Source organism: Bos indicus x Bos taurus, chromosome 13 (genome assembly GCF_003369695.1).
Source record: "Bos indicus x Bos taurus breed Angus x Brahman F1 hybrid chromosome 13, Bos_hybrid_MaternalHap_v2.0, whole genome shotgun sequence".
NCBI lineage: Eukaryota > Metazoa > Chordata > Mammalia > Artiodactyla > Bovidae > Bos > Bos indicus x Bos taurus.
The window spans coordinates 49,993,948-50,011,744 of NC_040088.1; the positions used below are offsets into that span (position 1 = coordinate 49,993,948).

The 17,797-nt window shown below is 41.9% G+C and overlaps 1 protein-coding gene across 2 annotated transcripts in view; it reads right to left on the bottom strand.

Moving 5' to 3' along the window:
• The window catches only part of KIF5B (kinesin family member 5B), a 47,932-nt gene extending 36,889 nt beyond the window's left edge, over positions 1–11,043 (bottom strand). The window contains exons 1-2 of one of the 2 annotated variants that reach the window (XM_027559808.1): positions 10,472–11,043; positions 3,070–3,157 (exon numbers count right to left, since the gene is read on the bottom strand). In XM_027559808.1, the coding sequence (XP_027415609.1) occupies positions 3,070–3,157; positions 10,472–10,597 (214 nt within the window). In that variant the 5' untranslated portion in view covers positions 10,598–11,043. The remainder of the gene's footprint in view (positions 1–3,069; positions 3,158–10,471) is intronic. The other variant, XM_027559807.1, reaches the window with a different exon arrangement.
• Between the last annotated feature and the right edge of the window lie 6,754 nt (positions 11,044–17,797).

Below are 17,797 nucleotides of genomic sequence, written 5' to 3' on the forward strand. Positions count from 1 at the left end.
ACAGACCACAGAGTTCTGAGAAAGTAGGTACGAGCCTCTTCTTAAAGACTACACCACTCAGAGTGTACAAAAGAGATAAAATCACTAGAACAATATGAGAAAGCTTAAGCCCAGGATAAGCGAATTTTACAAAAACAAAAACTAAGGCCCTAAAGAGAACTTTTAAAATGTTCAGAAGAAGAATAATGAATGAGTAGACCTGCAATGCCTAAAGAGATGACTACGTCAAAAAATGATGTACTACCATTTTCTAAAACATCATCTGCAAAATGAACAGAAAAAACACTGCTAAGAGGGAGTTTGGGATTGAGGTGGGTAGGATGGTCAAAGAATGGTTTTAAATGAGCTCAAGTTTCTAGTTTTAAGAGAATTACATCCCAAGGACAAACATTTCACGAAAGTCACAGAGAACGGAGGTAAAAGAAGATGACTAACTTGCAAATACTACATTCATTTTCAAAAAGTGAAAAACGATGGATTCTGGGAACGGCAGACAAGTATACCAAAATTTCACTAAGGAAAAACTATGGCTGAACTAATCTCATTCACTGTTTGGTCACTAAACTAGTACGTGAGGAAAAACCAGTCATGCACCATGATTTCACAAAAGGGTGAAAGCTTTCCATCATATTCTTGAGGATATGTTGCCAAGCTAAGAATTAGACAAATGTACAGGTAAGAGAATTTTTAGTTAAATATCCAGTGTGATTAAATAACCGCCAATAGCCATATTCCATTTTTAGAAGATTAGGCTAAGGACCATGGTCCATTAAGCACTTTTAAATGATTCACAGTAATACTTTCCAAATTCCAGTGTGCTTAAGGACCTTAAAAAAAAAAAAAAAAAACGCCTTCAATATCCTTGACACTGTAACAGACTTATCAAAATAGGCTGATAGCCAGTTTAGATCCGTAGTAAGACAACTGTAAAACAAAACTCAAAATAGGATTATGAGCTAAAATGACAGAATAGAACTGCACTTTAAAGGCTTGCATGCAGATTTTAAAATCTACAATACTCAAGTGCAGACTGGGTCTAATGCTGGCTGGAGCAGATATGAAAATGATTCATACATTTAAACTGCCCGTGAATTCATGAATCAATAACTTTATAGTATTAAAAAAACTAATCTTATGCTGTACTGATGACAAAACTATGCCAAAATCAAAGAATGTAGTATAACTGCGTCCCTGACAGAGAGATCCATCTGGAAAACTATTTGATGCTTACAACAAAAGATAATGCTGTCTATTCCTCTTTCTTGCAATTGTTTACAGAATCACCAGTGAATTCTCCCTCCTGTCCACCATCTCACACCGACCCCATTCCTGCTGTAGCCCTCGGTGGTTTCATGTGTAAGTAGTGAGTGATCCCATTAGTAGATGGCCGTGTACTAGATGACAGCCTGGCCTCTCAGATTCTTAACCTAATTTTCTCCATGGTCTTATCCTTTTCTCCTTTAGATACCAAGTCCATCGTCCCACTCCTTTCATTACCAACTGCACTGCCTTCCGAGCATCAAGTATTTACTTCCTTTTACTCCTTCTATTACCCTGATTTCAACAAACCTTTGACTCCACTGAGACTATAATTTTACCACCTTTTTCACTGTCCCCTAGTAAATCACCCCCTTCCCTAGCAACCGGCATCCTCCTCCCCCTCAGCCAGCTTAGATTCCACAGTTCACCATTAGCATCACTCTCCTGACTACATCTCCTGCCCTCCTCTCCTTCTTGTGTACTTCCTGGCAAAACACAACTAGGTAAACTCAACTCTCTGGCAGCTAACCTCAAGTGCGCTCTTAATGCTACCTGGCAATCTTGCCACATCTCCCTAATCCATTCACTTCCACACTGCTAGATGACTTTATACCTTTTCCTCACACTTCCTCCCCCACCACCCGCCTCTGTTAACAACTCTGTTCCCTGTATCAGAGACAAAACGGAATTAATATGAAATGAACCTTCTCCTTCCATCACAGGTATGACCTACTTCTACCCATAAACTGTTTCCTCCTGTTACTAGATGAAATGTCTGTGTTCTACTTAATCCTAACCTAACGACCTGATACTGAATCCCAACCCCACTAGCTCAGTGAACAATATAAGACAGATGCTGCCTCAATCTGAGTATTTTTTAACAATTAGAGCTGTCAAAGAGTGAAAGAAATCATTTCACAAAGCAATAGTTAATCATCAGATCCTTTTGATATAAGATGTTTCTGCACTTATTTTTATAAAGTTTATTAATAAATCCATATAATCACAATGCCCTCTCAGCTCTAAGATTCTGTTTTTAGAAAATATCTTAGCATAGGTTAATGGTGTTAACAGGAATGCACACACTTTTCTTATCTTTGGCACCTCTGGTGAATTCCTCAAGGGTCTCTCATTTGACTACAGGGCAAGTCCCCGGGGAAGGAATAACACTGCAACAGGGGAATGACAGGCTGCCGTTTCCTATTACTTTACAGAAACTTGTCTAGTAATTTTGTCTTCATTCTCATGCTGCTGTATTTCTAGAACAGCTACCTTAGAAACTCTCTTGGGAATACTTAATAGAACTGCATATTCCAAGGATATGTATGCTGCTGCTGCTAAGTCACTTCAGTCGTGTCCGACTCTATGCGACCCCATAGATGGCAGCCCACCAGGCTTCCCTGTCCTTGGGATTCTCCAGGCAAGAACACTGGAGTGAGTTGCCATTTCCTTCTCCAATGCATGAAAGTGAAAAGTGAAAGTGAAGTAGCTCAGTCATGTCCAATTCTTTGCAACCCCATGGACTGCAGCCTACCAGGCTCCTCCATCCATGGGATTTTCCAGGATATGTATACAACATTGTAATTCTCATAACACCCTTCAACAGGCATTGTACATAAATTATTTCATGAAATTTGAGCAATAGGGTTTAACTATATTTGACCTTTTTATTATCTGAACTTCTGCAACTAACTAAAAAGAAAGGGAAGGTAAAATGAAAAAAAAAAAGAAAGCTGGGTAAATTGAAGAGATCACAAACAAAACTGGACTTACTGCTGGGATGACTTAGAAGGTATATAATATATTTACCTTTAACAATCTTCTTTGCACAGTCATTATACACTTGCTCTTGAGATGTGTTTGACTGGAACACCCGGTCAAATGCATAAGGCTTGGACTAAAAAACAGAAACAAAAGTTTCAACTATACAAATTAAATGTGAAACAGACATTTCTAAGCTCCTTTAAAGACATCACCATATATTTAACCTTCAAAATAGGATACCTACTATGCATCACTTAGAACCTTTCTGGAAAAGTCCTTACTTAGGGCCCAGAACAAACCCACTACAATAAACTCCACAAAACCAAGTATGTCTGTTTTAGTCTCTGTTGTATTTCCAAGGCCCAGCACAGAAATTAAGTGTTACTATGGTGGTCACTCATACTGTTGAGTGATTGTTACTTAATGAGTGTCTTTTCTGGCAGATAGAGACTCTATTTTCAACACTAACTCATCCTGCAGATAAGGAATTAGAATCGTGAAAGGTCCAAATATATAAACAACAAAATTAAAATTCAATCTCAAGTCTCCTTTCACTTCAGGTTTCCTTCCATTATTCCACTCAGCTTTTCAGTGTAGTGCAACAGCATTTCAACCGTTCATCCATTTAAGTATTTATGGAATGCCAGTTATGCTGGACACCACACCAGAAGGATGACCACGACAGATTCACTCTCTGCTTTAGTGGAAATAACAGCGGGGCAGATATCAGACAAATAATTGACTAGAATTCCATCCTGCACAAGAGGGTACTTCAGAAGGGCTATGACAGCACTTAGGGGAGAACCTGAGACTGGGGAAGGCAGAAGAACAGCAGAGAATCACTCTGGAGAAGGGATGTTAATGAACCAAAGAATAAAGAGCACACCAACTGTCAGTCTCGTCAGTGTTACTCATGAGGGAGAGTGAGTGTGGGGAAGTACTCCAGGCACTGGGAACAAGATGCTTAAGGAGCCTGAGGCTGAAAGGAACTTGGGAGCATCAAGAAACCAAAGGATGTTGTTCAATCTCAAGTGCAAGGATGCACAAATCAAATGTCAACATGGTTAAAAAGGCAACTAACATTTTAACATTATTTTTAATAGTTTTGATTATGTGGGTCCCTTAAAGGGCCTAGAGAATACAATTTGAGCACAGCTGATACAGCTTGGGAAGGAGCCAGAGGTATGAAATGAAAATCAGAGAGTATACTATCCATGCAAGTCAAGGGAAGAATTTTCAAGGAGGAAGTGACTATCTCATACATAGTGGAGAGGTCAAGGCAAAATTGAAGACTCCAATGACAAAGATCAGACTGGAAAGAGGTGAAAAAAGATCAGGAGGTAACTGAATAGAAATCTAGCTGTGGCACAAAGAAAGCTATGTTTTATGATGGGCAAGATCCGAGCAAGTTTAAAAGCTGGCAGGAACAATTAGTAATCTGAGAGAGAAAGTAAGCATCTAAAGATAAGAGAGGGAGCATGAGGGTTCTCAGCACTGAAATTAAATGTGCGCCAGCTCTCTGCTGCTGCTGCTAAGTCGCTTCAGTTGTGTCTGACTCTGTGCGGCCCCATAGATGGCAGCCCACCAGGCTCCCCTATCCCTGGGATTCTCCAAGCAAGAACACTGGAGTGGGTTGCCATTTCCTTCTCCAATGCATGAAAGTGAAAAGTGAAAGGGAAGTCGCTCAGTCGTGTCCGACTCTTAGTGACCCCATGGACTGCAGCCTACCAGGCTCCTCCGTCCATGGGATTTTCCAGGCAAGTGTACTGGAGTGGGGTGCCAGTGCCAGCTCTCTAGTCTCTTCTAAAGTAAAGGAAGGGAGCTAGGCCCCAAAATAAACAATCATGACCCCAGAAAAAATCCTTCACCTTGCAGAATACTGCCTAGGGTCTTAGCTAAAAAAGATCATAGTTTTTAGAAACTATACCCTACAACTCCCCTCCCCAAAGCCTGGAATAACACTAACAATGATACAAACAGCCCCTAAAAGCCAAAGCCATTCCCAATTCCCCTTCTGGCCTCCCACCAGACAGGCTGGAAACTAACCACTTGCTACCTGAATCTCCTTGTAACTACTGGCCACATGACCCAGCTCTAGACACTATGAAGTGACAGTCTGCTGGGAGGTGTCTGAGAATCACTTCAGCCAAAGCTGCCCTTTCTCCTCTCTGGGATGAAATGTCTGGAACTGGAGCATCCATGTTGCAAACAAGACAGATATGATGATGAAAAGTCAATAACTAAGGATGACAGAGGGTAACAGAGTCAGCAAGAAGTAAAGGTCCATCTCCAGACTTCCTACGTGAGAAAAATAACCTCTTATTTATTTAAACCACCATTAGTTTGTTTGTTTTCTCTCTGCAGCTGAAAGCATTCCTGAAGGATATACTCCCAAAGATGACCTCCCTTTGGCATCAATTAAATGTAGGCTTCTCAATGTCTTGATTATTTTTTGGCTACAACACACATAAAGTGTCCTTCTGCTAAGACTCCAAGACACTGACATTCAAATCTACAGGTGTGGCTAATAAAAGACAATCTACTATTTCACTGATGGCGCAAGATGTATTCATGATAATTCTGAAAACACAAGTTCAAAATAACAGAAATAAACTATATTTATATTTTGTTCTATCAAAGAAAAAAGTATTTTTCTCTCTTCATTTACTCAGCAAACATTTATTTAGTATCTATAAGGTATGAGAACTGATGCTGAAGCTCCAATACTCTGGCCACATGATACAAAGAGGGACTCACTGGAAAAGACCCTGATGTTGGGAAAGATTGAAGGCAGGAGCAGAAGAAAACAGAGGTTGAGATGGATGGCATCACCGATTCAGTGGACAAGAGTTTGAGCAAATTCCAGCAGATCGTGAAGAACAGGGAATCCTGGCATGCTGCAGTCCACGAAGTTGCAAAGAGTCAGACATGACTTAGTGACCAAACAACGACACGGTATGAGATATTGTAAGAGAGTAACACAATTTTAGAAATGACATTTAATTAGTATGAGAGTAGGGCACAAAGAACAACAGAGGAGAAGGCTGGATAAATTATCAAACAGTAAGAAAGAAAGAAAGTGAAGTCGCTCAGTCGTGTCCGACTCTTTGCGACCCCATGGACTGTAGCCTATCAGGCTCCTCTGTCCATGGGATTTTCCAGGCAAGAGTGGAGTGGATTGCCATTTCCTTCTCCAGGGGATCTTCCCGACCCAGGAATCAAACCCGGGTCTCCTGCATTGCAGGCAGACGTTTTACCATCTGAACCACCAGGGAAGCCCCCAAGCTAAGCACTTATATAGAAGGACTGAATATAAGTGATCAGTAATGTTGCCTGATTTGAAACAGAGACACCCTCCACCATTAGCAAATTCACGAATTCTAATTTTGCTTGAAGAAACAAGTTAATCAGTAGAAGTTAGGTAACAGTATGACAACTGCATCCTTCCAAAATAAGGCAAATGATATTTTATTTAAATAAACATTTAAACAATTAAAAAAAACAAACACCACTTAAGTCCTATCTTCAGTTTTACATCAACAACAAAAAAAAACCTGCTCACAAACATTTAGAAAGAGATATGCCAAAAATAACAGGTAATATAAAGTCTGCCTCAAAAGCTGATACTTTATGCAGCTGTTTATTCAGGCATCACCTCACACCAAATATGCAAACTACCACTGTATTAGAATAAGAATATGAGCATGCAGATATAAAGATAATAAAGCTGGGATTGAGTGACTTTTTAAAGTTGTTTAAAGTGGTGGTTTAGTGGCTAAGTTGTATTTGAAGTTACACCACTGTTAAATAAAAAACTATCTTCAGTGCTTATTATTAAGTTCACACAATAGCCTTACTTTACTTACAAAACTGAATTATAATTTTCTTAAATAAAGCAAATGTGATCCTGGCTTCCTGGATGAAAAATGAGACTTGTGAAACATAAAAACTATTTCTAATGGTCTATAACAAAGGTACATCCCATAACTAATAATCTTTCAAATAAATTAAACACTCATGATCTGGATATCCATATCTTTAGAAATTTGGCCCTTGGTCTTGAAATATACATTATGCAGCCTTTAAAAATGTGTATCTTCAAAAATACTCCAACTCACAAGATGTATTCACATCTAACTTAGGCTTCAAGGAGACAAAACCAAACAGGAATGTTTATTTACCTTAGATTTCTTAAGTTCAGTGGTTCCTACCTGAATCTGCACAGACCAGGCTGAACACCAAATCTGGTTACAAAGGACACACTTCTGGCAGGAATATGTCTTTCTCTGGAATTCTGAATAGTGATTTTCAGATCACATGGGATTACATCATATTAGATTTTCCTTAGTTGTACACTGATGTGGGCTAACATTCTGCAACTGATGGCTCCTTTTTTCAATTTTCATATATAAGGTAATCAGGATCGAACACCAAATCATCATTCATCTGAAAGGGGAAACTGTGCTGTGTTGGAGGTAAGAACTAGGTCCAATTTCAATGAACCACAACAGTCCGTTTTGGATTCTGGCAGCCTCTATAGTATACCATATAAGGAATGATAGTAAAGATACTTGATGCAAGTATGCATGTTCCACTTTTATGATGCATAAACAGATGAAGGAATAACTTTTCTTATTGATTTCTTTTATTCGGTGTTTTCAGCTGGCTCCTTTGAACTACAGAAGGCATTTCCCTTATGCCCCAGTTTTTGTGGGTCACAAGTTTGCTTATCTAAAGCAAATAGTTTTACTATATCACTGTCAAAGATCTTCAAAAAGTAACGCATTTCTATTTCATTCAATATGTGATATGTATAGCACTTCACTGAGCATTTAATTACCAAACAAAAAAAATCTGTACAAAGGCTGCAAAGCACAGAAAGATACTGCAAGATTACACGGCTATGGGGTCACATCACATTAAAATCACTGACTACGTGGGTAACAGGAAAAAAGTTTGGACAATATATTGGAAACTGAACGTAGATAAAATCAGAATCCTAAAAAACTATCTTCTTTGTGAGCATTGATTATACTTACAATTCGGTAACACTGTAAACTAAAACACTGATTTTTTAAATTTTGATTTAACCAGAAGTCTGTATACATAATGTTTTAAAATTATTTCAGACAATTTAATTTTAAATGCTGCACTGCAGCAATTCCTTTTTAATCTATTTACTTTGAATCAGGGTCAGTATCTAGTAAAATGAAGAAAAAACAAGAGATGACTTAACCTAGAGGTTTGTTATTTCCACTCCTAGCTGCCGTTACAAATTCTCAGACAACTTAGAAAAAAAATTAAAGAATACACTTAAAAATTTTTTTAAAAAGAGGTATCAGAGTAATTAATGACTTCTATATGCAAAAGACTGGTTTCTGAAAATAACGAACTAAACATGTTGCTTTACATTTTCTAAAGCTGTATCACACTCAGTTGTAATATACTTCTGCTTATACTTAAACAAAAAAAAACCCAAAACGACTTAAATACTTACCAGTTTATCTAAAGGCCAACTAACTGTACATTATTGATTTATGACTAAATTACTTGTCCATGATGTTTAATATCACCACTTAGATTAATTACTAAGGAAACCTAAGTAACGAACTTAAAATAACTTTATCCAAAGGAAACAACCTAAAATAAATGTGTGCTTCCTGTGGTAATTGTTTATTTTCTTTTAACTCTTTCCTCGTATCTTATGTCATATTTGGCCTGCAAAAGAAGGCTGTCTTCTAACCTAACCATAAAACATTTTGTGAATCCCAAATCTTAACCATTACAACAAATAAATCTTGATAATACTATCGGTTTGGGTAAATAACCACAAAAATATATCTGAAGAAATAAGACAGCCTTAACACAAATCTGAAAGGAAAACAGCTTGGTTATGTCAACTACTGTAGAGGCTGAGTAATCACAAGAACTCTATGAGAAACTAATAGCCTACTAGTGTCAGCCAACCAACAACCCAGGCCTGGTGAACATCCTCTAAAATCACGTGAAATAGCTCATCCTGAAGGAAAAGAATGATTAGTTTCGTGCATAACTTCTTGGCCTCTCCATGATGTCATTTATAGCAAGGGTTTTTCTGTGGACTTGTTAACAAAGAACCAGCCTGACAGTCTTCACACAGTAAGAGCTGCAGTTATTAGGAACCTAATGACTTGTTTGCCAAAACCGTCCCAAGCAATGTGGAGCTATGACATTAATCTTCTAGAGCTGAACTTGGAAACTTTCACATAAAAATTCTAAGGAACTTGAGTTCTGTCTTACATGTCAATGCTTCTAACCTTCAATGTTCCATCTCCTGTGATATTTCTGTCCCATTTCTATATTAAGATATTCAAACTTATGCTAAATGGAAAGGCAAAAAACACTAAAATTGGGGAGTGTGATAGCAATGTAGAAAGATGGCATCAGCAAGAAAGATGAATTTAATTTTTTGTCAGAGTTCACTGTTCTGTAGGCAGTTACCTTATTCTCCATTTTAATCTCCTTGAATTGGGAATCATTTTCAGGACCTTTCACGTTATGTTTCACATTACAAAAGACATTATCTCACCATCCTTGTGATTATCAAAGTCATTTTTCTTCAAGGCAGATCCTAATTGTAGAAGTAGGAATCTGATACTAACAAGAAATCTAGTTTACTGATTAAATTTTATTTATTTATTTTTTTAAATCTGCTTTTATAATACTTTGGTATACACACGAAAAGTTAACACTCTTTCCCGGAGTGCTACCCCATAAAACCCAGTGAGTCTCTCTGGGCACTTATTTAACCCAACGTTGATCGGCGAGATCCGCTGGTGGATGAGACAAAATCGAGCGCTCCGATTTCCAAAGAAAACTACTTTTTACAGCCCTAGATTCGCCATTTGTAACTGTAAACTCAAAAGCGGGTTGGCTGAACACTGAAGGTACCAGCGTAACTGCGACTGTTACGGTTTTCCTTCTCCCACGGAGGAAACAAGACGGTCTAACGCACATTTAAGATTTCTTTTAAGACTAAATATCATTACTACTTAAGGTTCGGTAAGGCAGATCCCAACGTTCTCGGCCGAACTCTGATCTATTTTATGAATGATAAATCTGAGGGGAAGGGGGTCCGACACACCGACTGCATCTACATCAGAACATGCAGGCGCACAGAAAGTCGGCGAACGAGCACTCGACTTGTTCCCCGGCGGCTCCACCCGCGCCCCAGGTAGGGGAGTGCCCGGGACCCAGGGCGGGTGCCTCCCGTCCCCGGCGCTGCAGACCGGGGTGGGGCGACCCCGGAGCACCCGACGAGGCGCCGAGCCCCTCCCCTGGGCCGTCGAACCCCACTGGGGAGGCTGGGGCGCCCCAAAGCTCGCTCTCCGCTCACTCCCCACTTCTCTCAACTCCCCGAGCGGCCGGGCACGAAGGAGGGGCCCTGGGTGGGGACAGGGGCACTCACCGCGATCATAACCGTGTCTTCTCCCTGAAACTTGGCGATGTACTTATCACCGCGGTTCACCTCCGACTCGTTGAGCGGTCTGAAGCGACACATCACTTTGATGTTGCACTCGGCCGGGTCCGCCATCTTCCCGGCTGCCGGGCCCCGAGGCCGGGAGCCACTCCCCGCCGCTCAGTCTTGGAGGAAGTAGGCCGAGCCGAGGGGGCTAGCGTGGCGAAGGCCAAGGGCCCGCGGCCCGCGGCGTCGCTCTTCCCCGGCGGGGCGGCCGGGACTTGGGCGGCAGCGCCCGGGCCGGCACGGTCACCCACAGGCTCACTTCCGACCCATCATGGCAGCCATGGCGGCGGCGGCGGCGGCTCCTCAGCTTCTCCCTTGACTGGCGGGGCAGGTTGCTGGGCGGAGGGATCCCGGAGATCGGGAGCGCAAGCCCCTTCTTCTTCTTCCTAGGAGACAGCAGGCCGGGCCCACCTTCGGCCTGCCCGGCTGTCGGCTCGCCGGCTCGCCGGCTGCAGCCTGACCACTCCTGAGGCCGCGGACCGGCGGCGGGATGGGCGGCGCGGACGGAGAACTGCGCACGCGCGGATGACCGGCGCCCCGGCGACCAATCCGCGGCCGCGCCGCTGCTCTACGCCGGGGTTGCAGGGCCAAGATACCGGACGCGCAAGCGCAGAGTGAGCTATCGACCCCGCAGAGGATTTCAGAGTTAAGCGGTGCCTTAACGTTTTTTTCTGTAGAGGACAAGGGACCTTGTTAAAAGTGCTTGACGTTGTAGTTTAAGTAAAACACTATATTCCTGTTAGGACGTGTTTGCTTTCTGTTTTGTCTGGAGATACATTGATTTCTAGCCCACCTTTTTAGAGGGCTTTGCCAGAAAAGGAAGATTTGAATGAAGGGCGGGACGTGGTTTATGGTTCAAACGGTTGATCATTCCTAAGAGAGGGGGTTGGGGGACAGGAATAAGAAAAAGGAAGTTTCGTCTGAGGAAAGGTGCTGAAGAAATGTGGAACAGTAGGGTAAGGTGGGAGAAGACCCCCGGGGAACTGGCGGTCCCAATGACTCCGTAATAATCCTGTGGAACTCATCAGTCTCCACATCTAGAGTGTGAAGACAGAAAAACTGTAAAGACAATTAGGACCGCTAATCCTAGTCCCCGATTTTTGTTCGTAAAATGGAAGAGTAGGACTTACCTAGTGGTGCAGTAGTTAAGAATCCGCCTTGCAAGGCAGGGGGCAAGGGTTCCATCCCACATGGAGAAACTAAGATCCCACCCAACATGCTGCTGCAGTGTGGCCAAAAATAAACAATTAAAAAAAATAGAGGCGTGTACTATTGTTGTTCAGTCGCTAAGTCGTGTGGGACTCTCTGCAAACCCACAGTCTGAAGCACACCAACCTTCCCTGTTCTTCACTACCTCCTGGAGTTTGCTCAAACTGATGTCCAATGAATCAGTAATGCTGTCCAACCATCTCATCCTCTTTCGCTACCTTCTCCTTCTGCCCTCAATCTTTCCCAGCATCAGGGTCTTTTCCAATGAGTCAGCTCGTCACATCAAGTGGCCAAAATTTTAGAGTTTCAGCTTTAGTCCTTCCAATGAATATTCAGGGTTGATTTCCTTTAGGATTGACTGGAGAAGACTCTTTGAGAGTCTGCTGGACAGCAAGATCAAATCAATCAATCCTAAAGACGGGTACTATGAGAGCCTCCAGTTGTTCTCTGTCCTCCCCTGATCATGCTAATGCCTGCAGAAATGAATCCAGAGTCTAAGATTCAGGTTTATTGATCCACAACAAAGGGGGAAGAGTTCACACCTCAGGCATCTTGGGACATCTCACCAAACACAGAAAAGAATGGAGTTGTTACAAAGCTTTGGGGGAAATGTGGAGTTTAAGTAAATTTAAATGAATCTGTATTTTGATTGGTTCCAACAAAGCGGTGCTGTGTGATACCAGATCTGGACTACAAGTGGACCCCAAAAGTCTTGTTTCCTTGTAACTACAATGTTAAGATAGATGTGGAGTATTGTCTCCAGAAACCCCTTTTCCACAGCTCTGCACCTGGCTTGAGAATCAATCGAGGCTACCTCTCTGTGTCTTAGACTCTTAGGTAAGAGTGGAATGTTCTCTTCTTATTGATGTAACTTTGGGTGGCAGTTTCTGACAGTCTATGATATTAGAGAACAACGTTTTCAGTAAGAAAGCAATAGTCAAAGAAGAAGGTTGTTGCAGCCGGTGGGTCACCAGTTTTCAACCTTTGTAGCAGGATCTCATTAAGTTTCTGTCCTCAGTCTTCTGCTCTTTGCTGTTGGAGCTCACTTCTTCAACAGCTGCTGGTGTCTCTTCTCTATAGCCCTGAGCTTTTCACCTGACTGACGTTTCCATCTCTCCAGCTGTGTGCAGGCCACCTTGTTTAGGATGCTTTCCCTTAACCTCAGATTTATTAGTATTCCAAAGATGAAATTACTCCCTGCCAATACTGAATGCAACTACTCAGCTCTCCATTTTTGATGATCAGCATCAACATTCTTCCATACTTCCAGGCTTAAACAGTTCCAGTCACCTGTAACTCCACTGTTTTCTTCATCTCAGAGGTGGGAGGGGGGGTTCAGGATGGGGGACATATGTACACCCATGGCTGATTCACGTCAGTGTATGGCAAAAACCATTACAATATTGTAATTAGCCTCCAATTAAATAATTTTTTAAAATCTACAGAAGAGAAACATGGGAGTCTGTGTACCTGAAGTTCTTCAACTTCCATTCCACTATCCCCAGTTGTTCCCCAACTCAGAAGATCTGAGCAATGATTGTTCTAGAGCTGTGATTTTCAGACTGCTCCATGGAGTAGAGGATACAAAGAAGTGACTCAGGAGGTTTCACAGGTCTGGTGAGAGAAACCAGGTGGATGGAAAGGCTAAGCTGTGAAGCTCTGGGAAGCTCTGCTGTTCAGCATCCTTTAGTTGCCTTTCAACCCTCACCTCTTTCCTCTTTCTGCATGACAGATTCTGGAAGCTCAGGCTTTATGAAAACAAAATCCAGAACAGGAAGTATCTGCGAGAGCTTTCTGCTTTCGAATCTGACACACATACTTCTTCTAGGCCACAGCAAAGAGCCTGACTCCACACAGAACCAGGAAGGAGAAAAAGGCCATGTGAAAAACAAAATGTTTCTTTTTCTTGTTTTTTTTTTGCCACACCAAGTGGCTTGCAGGGTCTTATTAATAGTTCCTTAAGGGGCCTGAACCTGGGTCCTGGCAGTAAACGCACTGTTTTAATCACTGGACCACCAGGGAATTCCCAAAAACAAAATATTTCAAAAAATTGTTCCATCACACAAGTAAGGAATATCAAACAATAGGGTTTAAGTAAAATTTTCATAGGGAAACAAAAGATTGATTTTTAAAAAATGATTCATCTCAGTTTTTCTTCCAAATATATTAAAGATCAACATTATTCAATGTGAGCAGTGAGACAGTAGGTTTCCTTGAGAGTACAGTTTGAGACTCACTAACATAAGTTTTTTCCTTATGAAAATGTGAGTGGTATTTCACCTATACAGAGTTAGAACATTAAATCTCCATTGTGGAGGTAGCCTCCAAAGATGGTGCTCTATTGAACCATGCCTACTTGTATCTCACTGTTGTGCAGCCATTTTCCTTGAATCTTTTTTAATCTATTTACTTATTTATCTGGCTGTGCATGTGTGCTAAGTTGTTCAGTCATGTCTGACTCTGTGGAATCCTATAGACTGTAGCCCACCAGGCTCCTCTGTCCATGGGACTCTCCAGGCAAGAACACTGGAGTGGGTTGCCATGCCCTCCTCCAGGGGATCTCAGGTCTATAGTTGCAGCACTCAGGATATTTGTTGCATCATGGGGATCTTTCGTTGTGGTGAACAGACTCTCTAGTTGTGGCATGTGGGCTTCATTGCCCTGCAGCATGCAGGATCTTAGTTCCCGGACCAGGGATTGAATACAAGTCTCCTGCGTTACAAGGCAGATTCTTAACCACTGGACCACTAGGGAAGTCCCTACTCTCATCTTGAATCTTGGTAGGTCTTTTAATTCATTTGGAACCAGCACAAGGTGGTAGAAGTATGATACTACATGCTATCTGAAACTAGGTGAGAAGTCTTGTAGCTTCCACTTAGGTCTCTTGAAACACTCTTTTGAGGAATTTTAACATGCCACGTGAGAAGACCAATTACAATGAGAGGACCATGTCAGAGTCAATAGACCCAGCTGATCCCAACCTTCCAGCCATCCCCACCCAGGCATCAGACAAGGGAGGAACCTTGAACTGTCCAGACCAGCACACTTGACAGTTGAGTACCAGTGAGTAATCCCAGTTGGCACCCTTGGAGCAGAAGAATCACCCAGCTGAGGCCTGCCCAAATTCCTGACCCATGAAATCATGAGATGTAATAAAATAGTTATTGTTTAAGCTACTCAATTTTATTTTTAAAAAGTATTTATTTTTGGCTGTACTGGATCTTCATTGCATCATGTGGGATGTTTCTCTGAGGCCCTCAGACTCAGTAGTTGTGGTACATGGGCTCAGTTGCCCCACTGTATGTGAGATCTTAGCTCCCTAACAGGGATCAAACCCATGTCTCCCACATTGGAAGGCAGATTCTTAATCACTGGGCTACCAGGGAAGTCCCTTAGCTACTCAGTTTCAAAAACTTGTTATATAGCAAAAGATAACTGGAGTATTTACCTACAGCTTGAAACCTAAAACTTATCTCCTGGAAATTGTCCTATAAAATGTTCAGTTCAGTTCAGTCGCTCAGTCATATCCGACTCTTTGTGACCCCATGAATCGCAGCACGCCAGGCCTCCCTGTCTATCACCAACTCCCGGAGTTCACTCAGACTCACGTCCATTGAGTCCGTGATGCCATCCAGCCATCGCATCCTCTGTCGTCCCCTTCTCCTCCTGCCCTCAATCCCTCCCAGTGTCAGAGTCTTTTCCAATGAGTCAACTCTTCGCATGAGGTGGCCAAAGTACTGGAGTTTCAGCTTTAGCATCATTCCTTCCAAAGAAATCCCAGGGCTGATCTTCAGAATGGACTGGTTGGATCTCCTTGCAGGCCAAGGGACTCTTCAAGAGTCTTCTCCAACACCACAGTTCAAAAGCATCAATTCTTCGGCGCTCAGCTTTCTTCACAGTGCAACTCTCACATCCATACATGACCACTGGAAAAACCATAGCCTTGACTAGTTGGACGTTTGTTGGCAAAGTAATGTCTCTGCTTTTGAATATGCTATCTAGGTTGGTCATAACTTTCCTTCCAAGGAGTAAGTGTCTTTTAATTTCATGGCTGCAATCATCATCTGCAGTGATTTTGGAGCCCAAAAAAATAAAGCCTGACACTGTTTCCACTGTTTCCCCATCTATTTCCCATGAAGTGATGGGACCAGATGCCATGATCTTAGTTTTCTGAATGTTGAGCTTTAAGCCAGCTTTTTCACTCTCCTCTTTCACTTTCAGCAAGAGGCTTTTGAGTTCCTCTTCACTTTCTGCCATAAGGGTGGTGTCATCTGCATATCTGAGGTTATTGATATTTCTCCCAGCAATCTTGATTCCAGCTTGTGCTTCTTCCAGCCCAGCGTTTCTCATGATGTATTCTGCATAGAAGTTAAATAAGCAGGGTGACAATATACAGCCTTGACATACTCCTTTTCCACTGTGGAACCAGTCTGTTCCATGTCCAGTTCTAACTGTTGCTTCCTGACCTGCATATAGGTTTCTCAAGAGGCAGGTCAGGTGGTCTGGTATTCCCATCTCTTTCAGAATTTTCCACAATTTATTGTGATCCACACAGTCAAAGGCTTTGACATAGTCAATAAAGCAGAAATGGATGTTTTTCTGGAACTCTCTTGCTTTTTCCATGATCCAGCGGATGTTGGCAATTTGATCTCTGGTTCCTCAGCCTTTTCTAAAACCAGCTTGAACATCACAAAGTTCACGGTTCACATATTGCTGAAGCCTGGCTTGGAGAATTTTGAGCATTATTTTACTAGTGTGTGAGATGAGTGCAATTGTGCGGTAGTCTGAGCATTCTTTAGCATTGCCTTTCTTTGGGATTGGAAAGAAAACTGACCTTTTCCAGTCCTGTGGCCACTGCTAAGTTTTCCAAATTTGCTGGCATATTGAGTGCAGCACTTTCACAGCATCATCTTTCAGGATTTGAAATAGCTCAACTGGAATTCCATAACCTCCACTAGCTTTGTTCATAGTGATGCTTTCTAAGGCCCACTTGACTTCACATTCCAGGATGTCTGGCTCTAGGTGAGTGATCACACCATTGTGATTATCTTGGTCGTGAAGGTCTTTTTTGTACAGTTCTTCTGTGTATTCTTGCCACCTCTTTTTAATATCGTCTGCTTCTGTTAGGTCCATACCATTTCTGTCCTTTATCGAGCCCATCTTTGCATGAAATGTTCCCTTGGTATCTCTGATTTTCTTGAAGAGATCTCTAGTCTTTCCATTCTGTTGTTTTCCTCTATTTCTTTGCACTGATCGCTGAGGAAGGCTTTCTTATCTCTTCTTGCTATTCTTTGGAACTCTGCATTCAGGTGCTTATATCTTTCCTTTTCTCCTTTGCTTTTCATTTCTCTTCTTTTCACAGCTATTTGTAAGGCCTCCTCAGACAGCCATTTTGCTTTTTTGCATTTCTTTTCCATGGGGATGGTCTTGATCCCTGTCTCCTGTACAATGTCACGAACCTCCGTCCATAGTTCATCAGGCACTCTATCTATCAGATCTAGTACCTTAAATCTATTTCTCACTTCCACTGTATAATCATAAGGGATTTGATTTAGGTCATACCTGAATGGTTTAGTGGTTTTCCCTACTTTCTTCAATTTAAGTCTGAATTTGGCAATAAGGAGTTCATGATCTGAGCCACAGTCAGCTCCTGGTCTTGTTTTTGCTGACTGTATAGAGCTTCTCCATCTTTGGCTGCAAAGAATATAATCAATCTGATTTCGGTGTTGACCATCTGGTGATGTCCATGTGTAGAGTCTTCTCTTGTGTCGTTGGAAGAGGGTGTTTGTTATGACCAGTGCATTTTCTCGGCAAAATTCTATTTGCCTTTGCCCTGCTTCATTCCGTATTCCAAGGCCAAATTTGCCTGTTACTCCAGGTGTTTCTTGACTTCCTACTTTTGCATTCCAGTCCCCTGTAAGGAAAAGGACATCTTTTTTGGGGTGTTAGTTCTAAAAAGTCTTGTAGGTCTTCATAGAACCGTTCAACTTCAGTTTCTTCAGCATTACTAGTTGGGGCATAGACTTGGATTACTCTGATATTGAATGGTTTGCCTTGGAA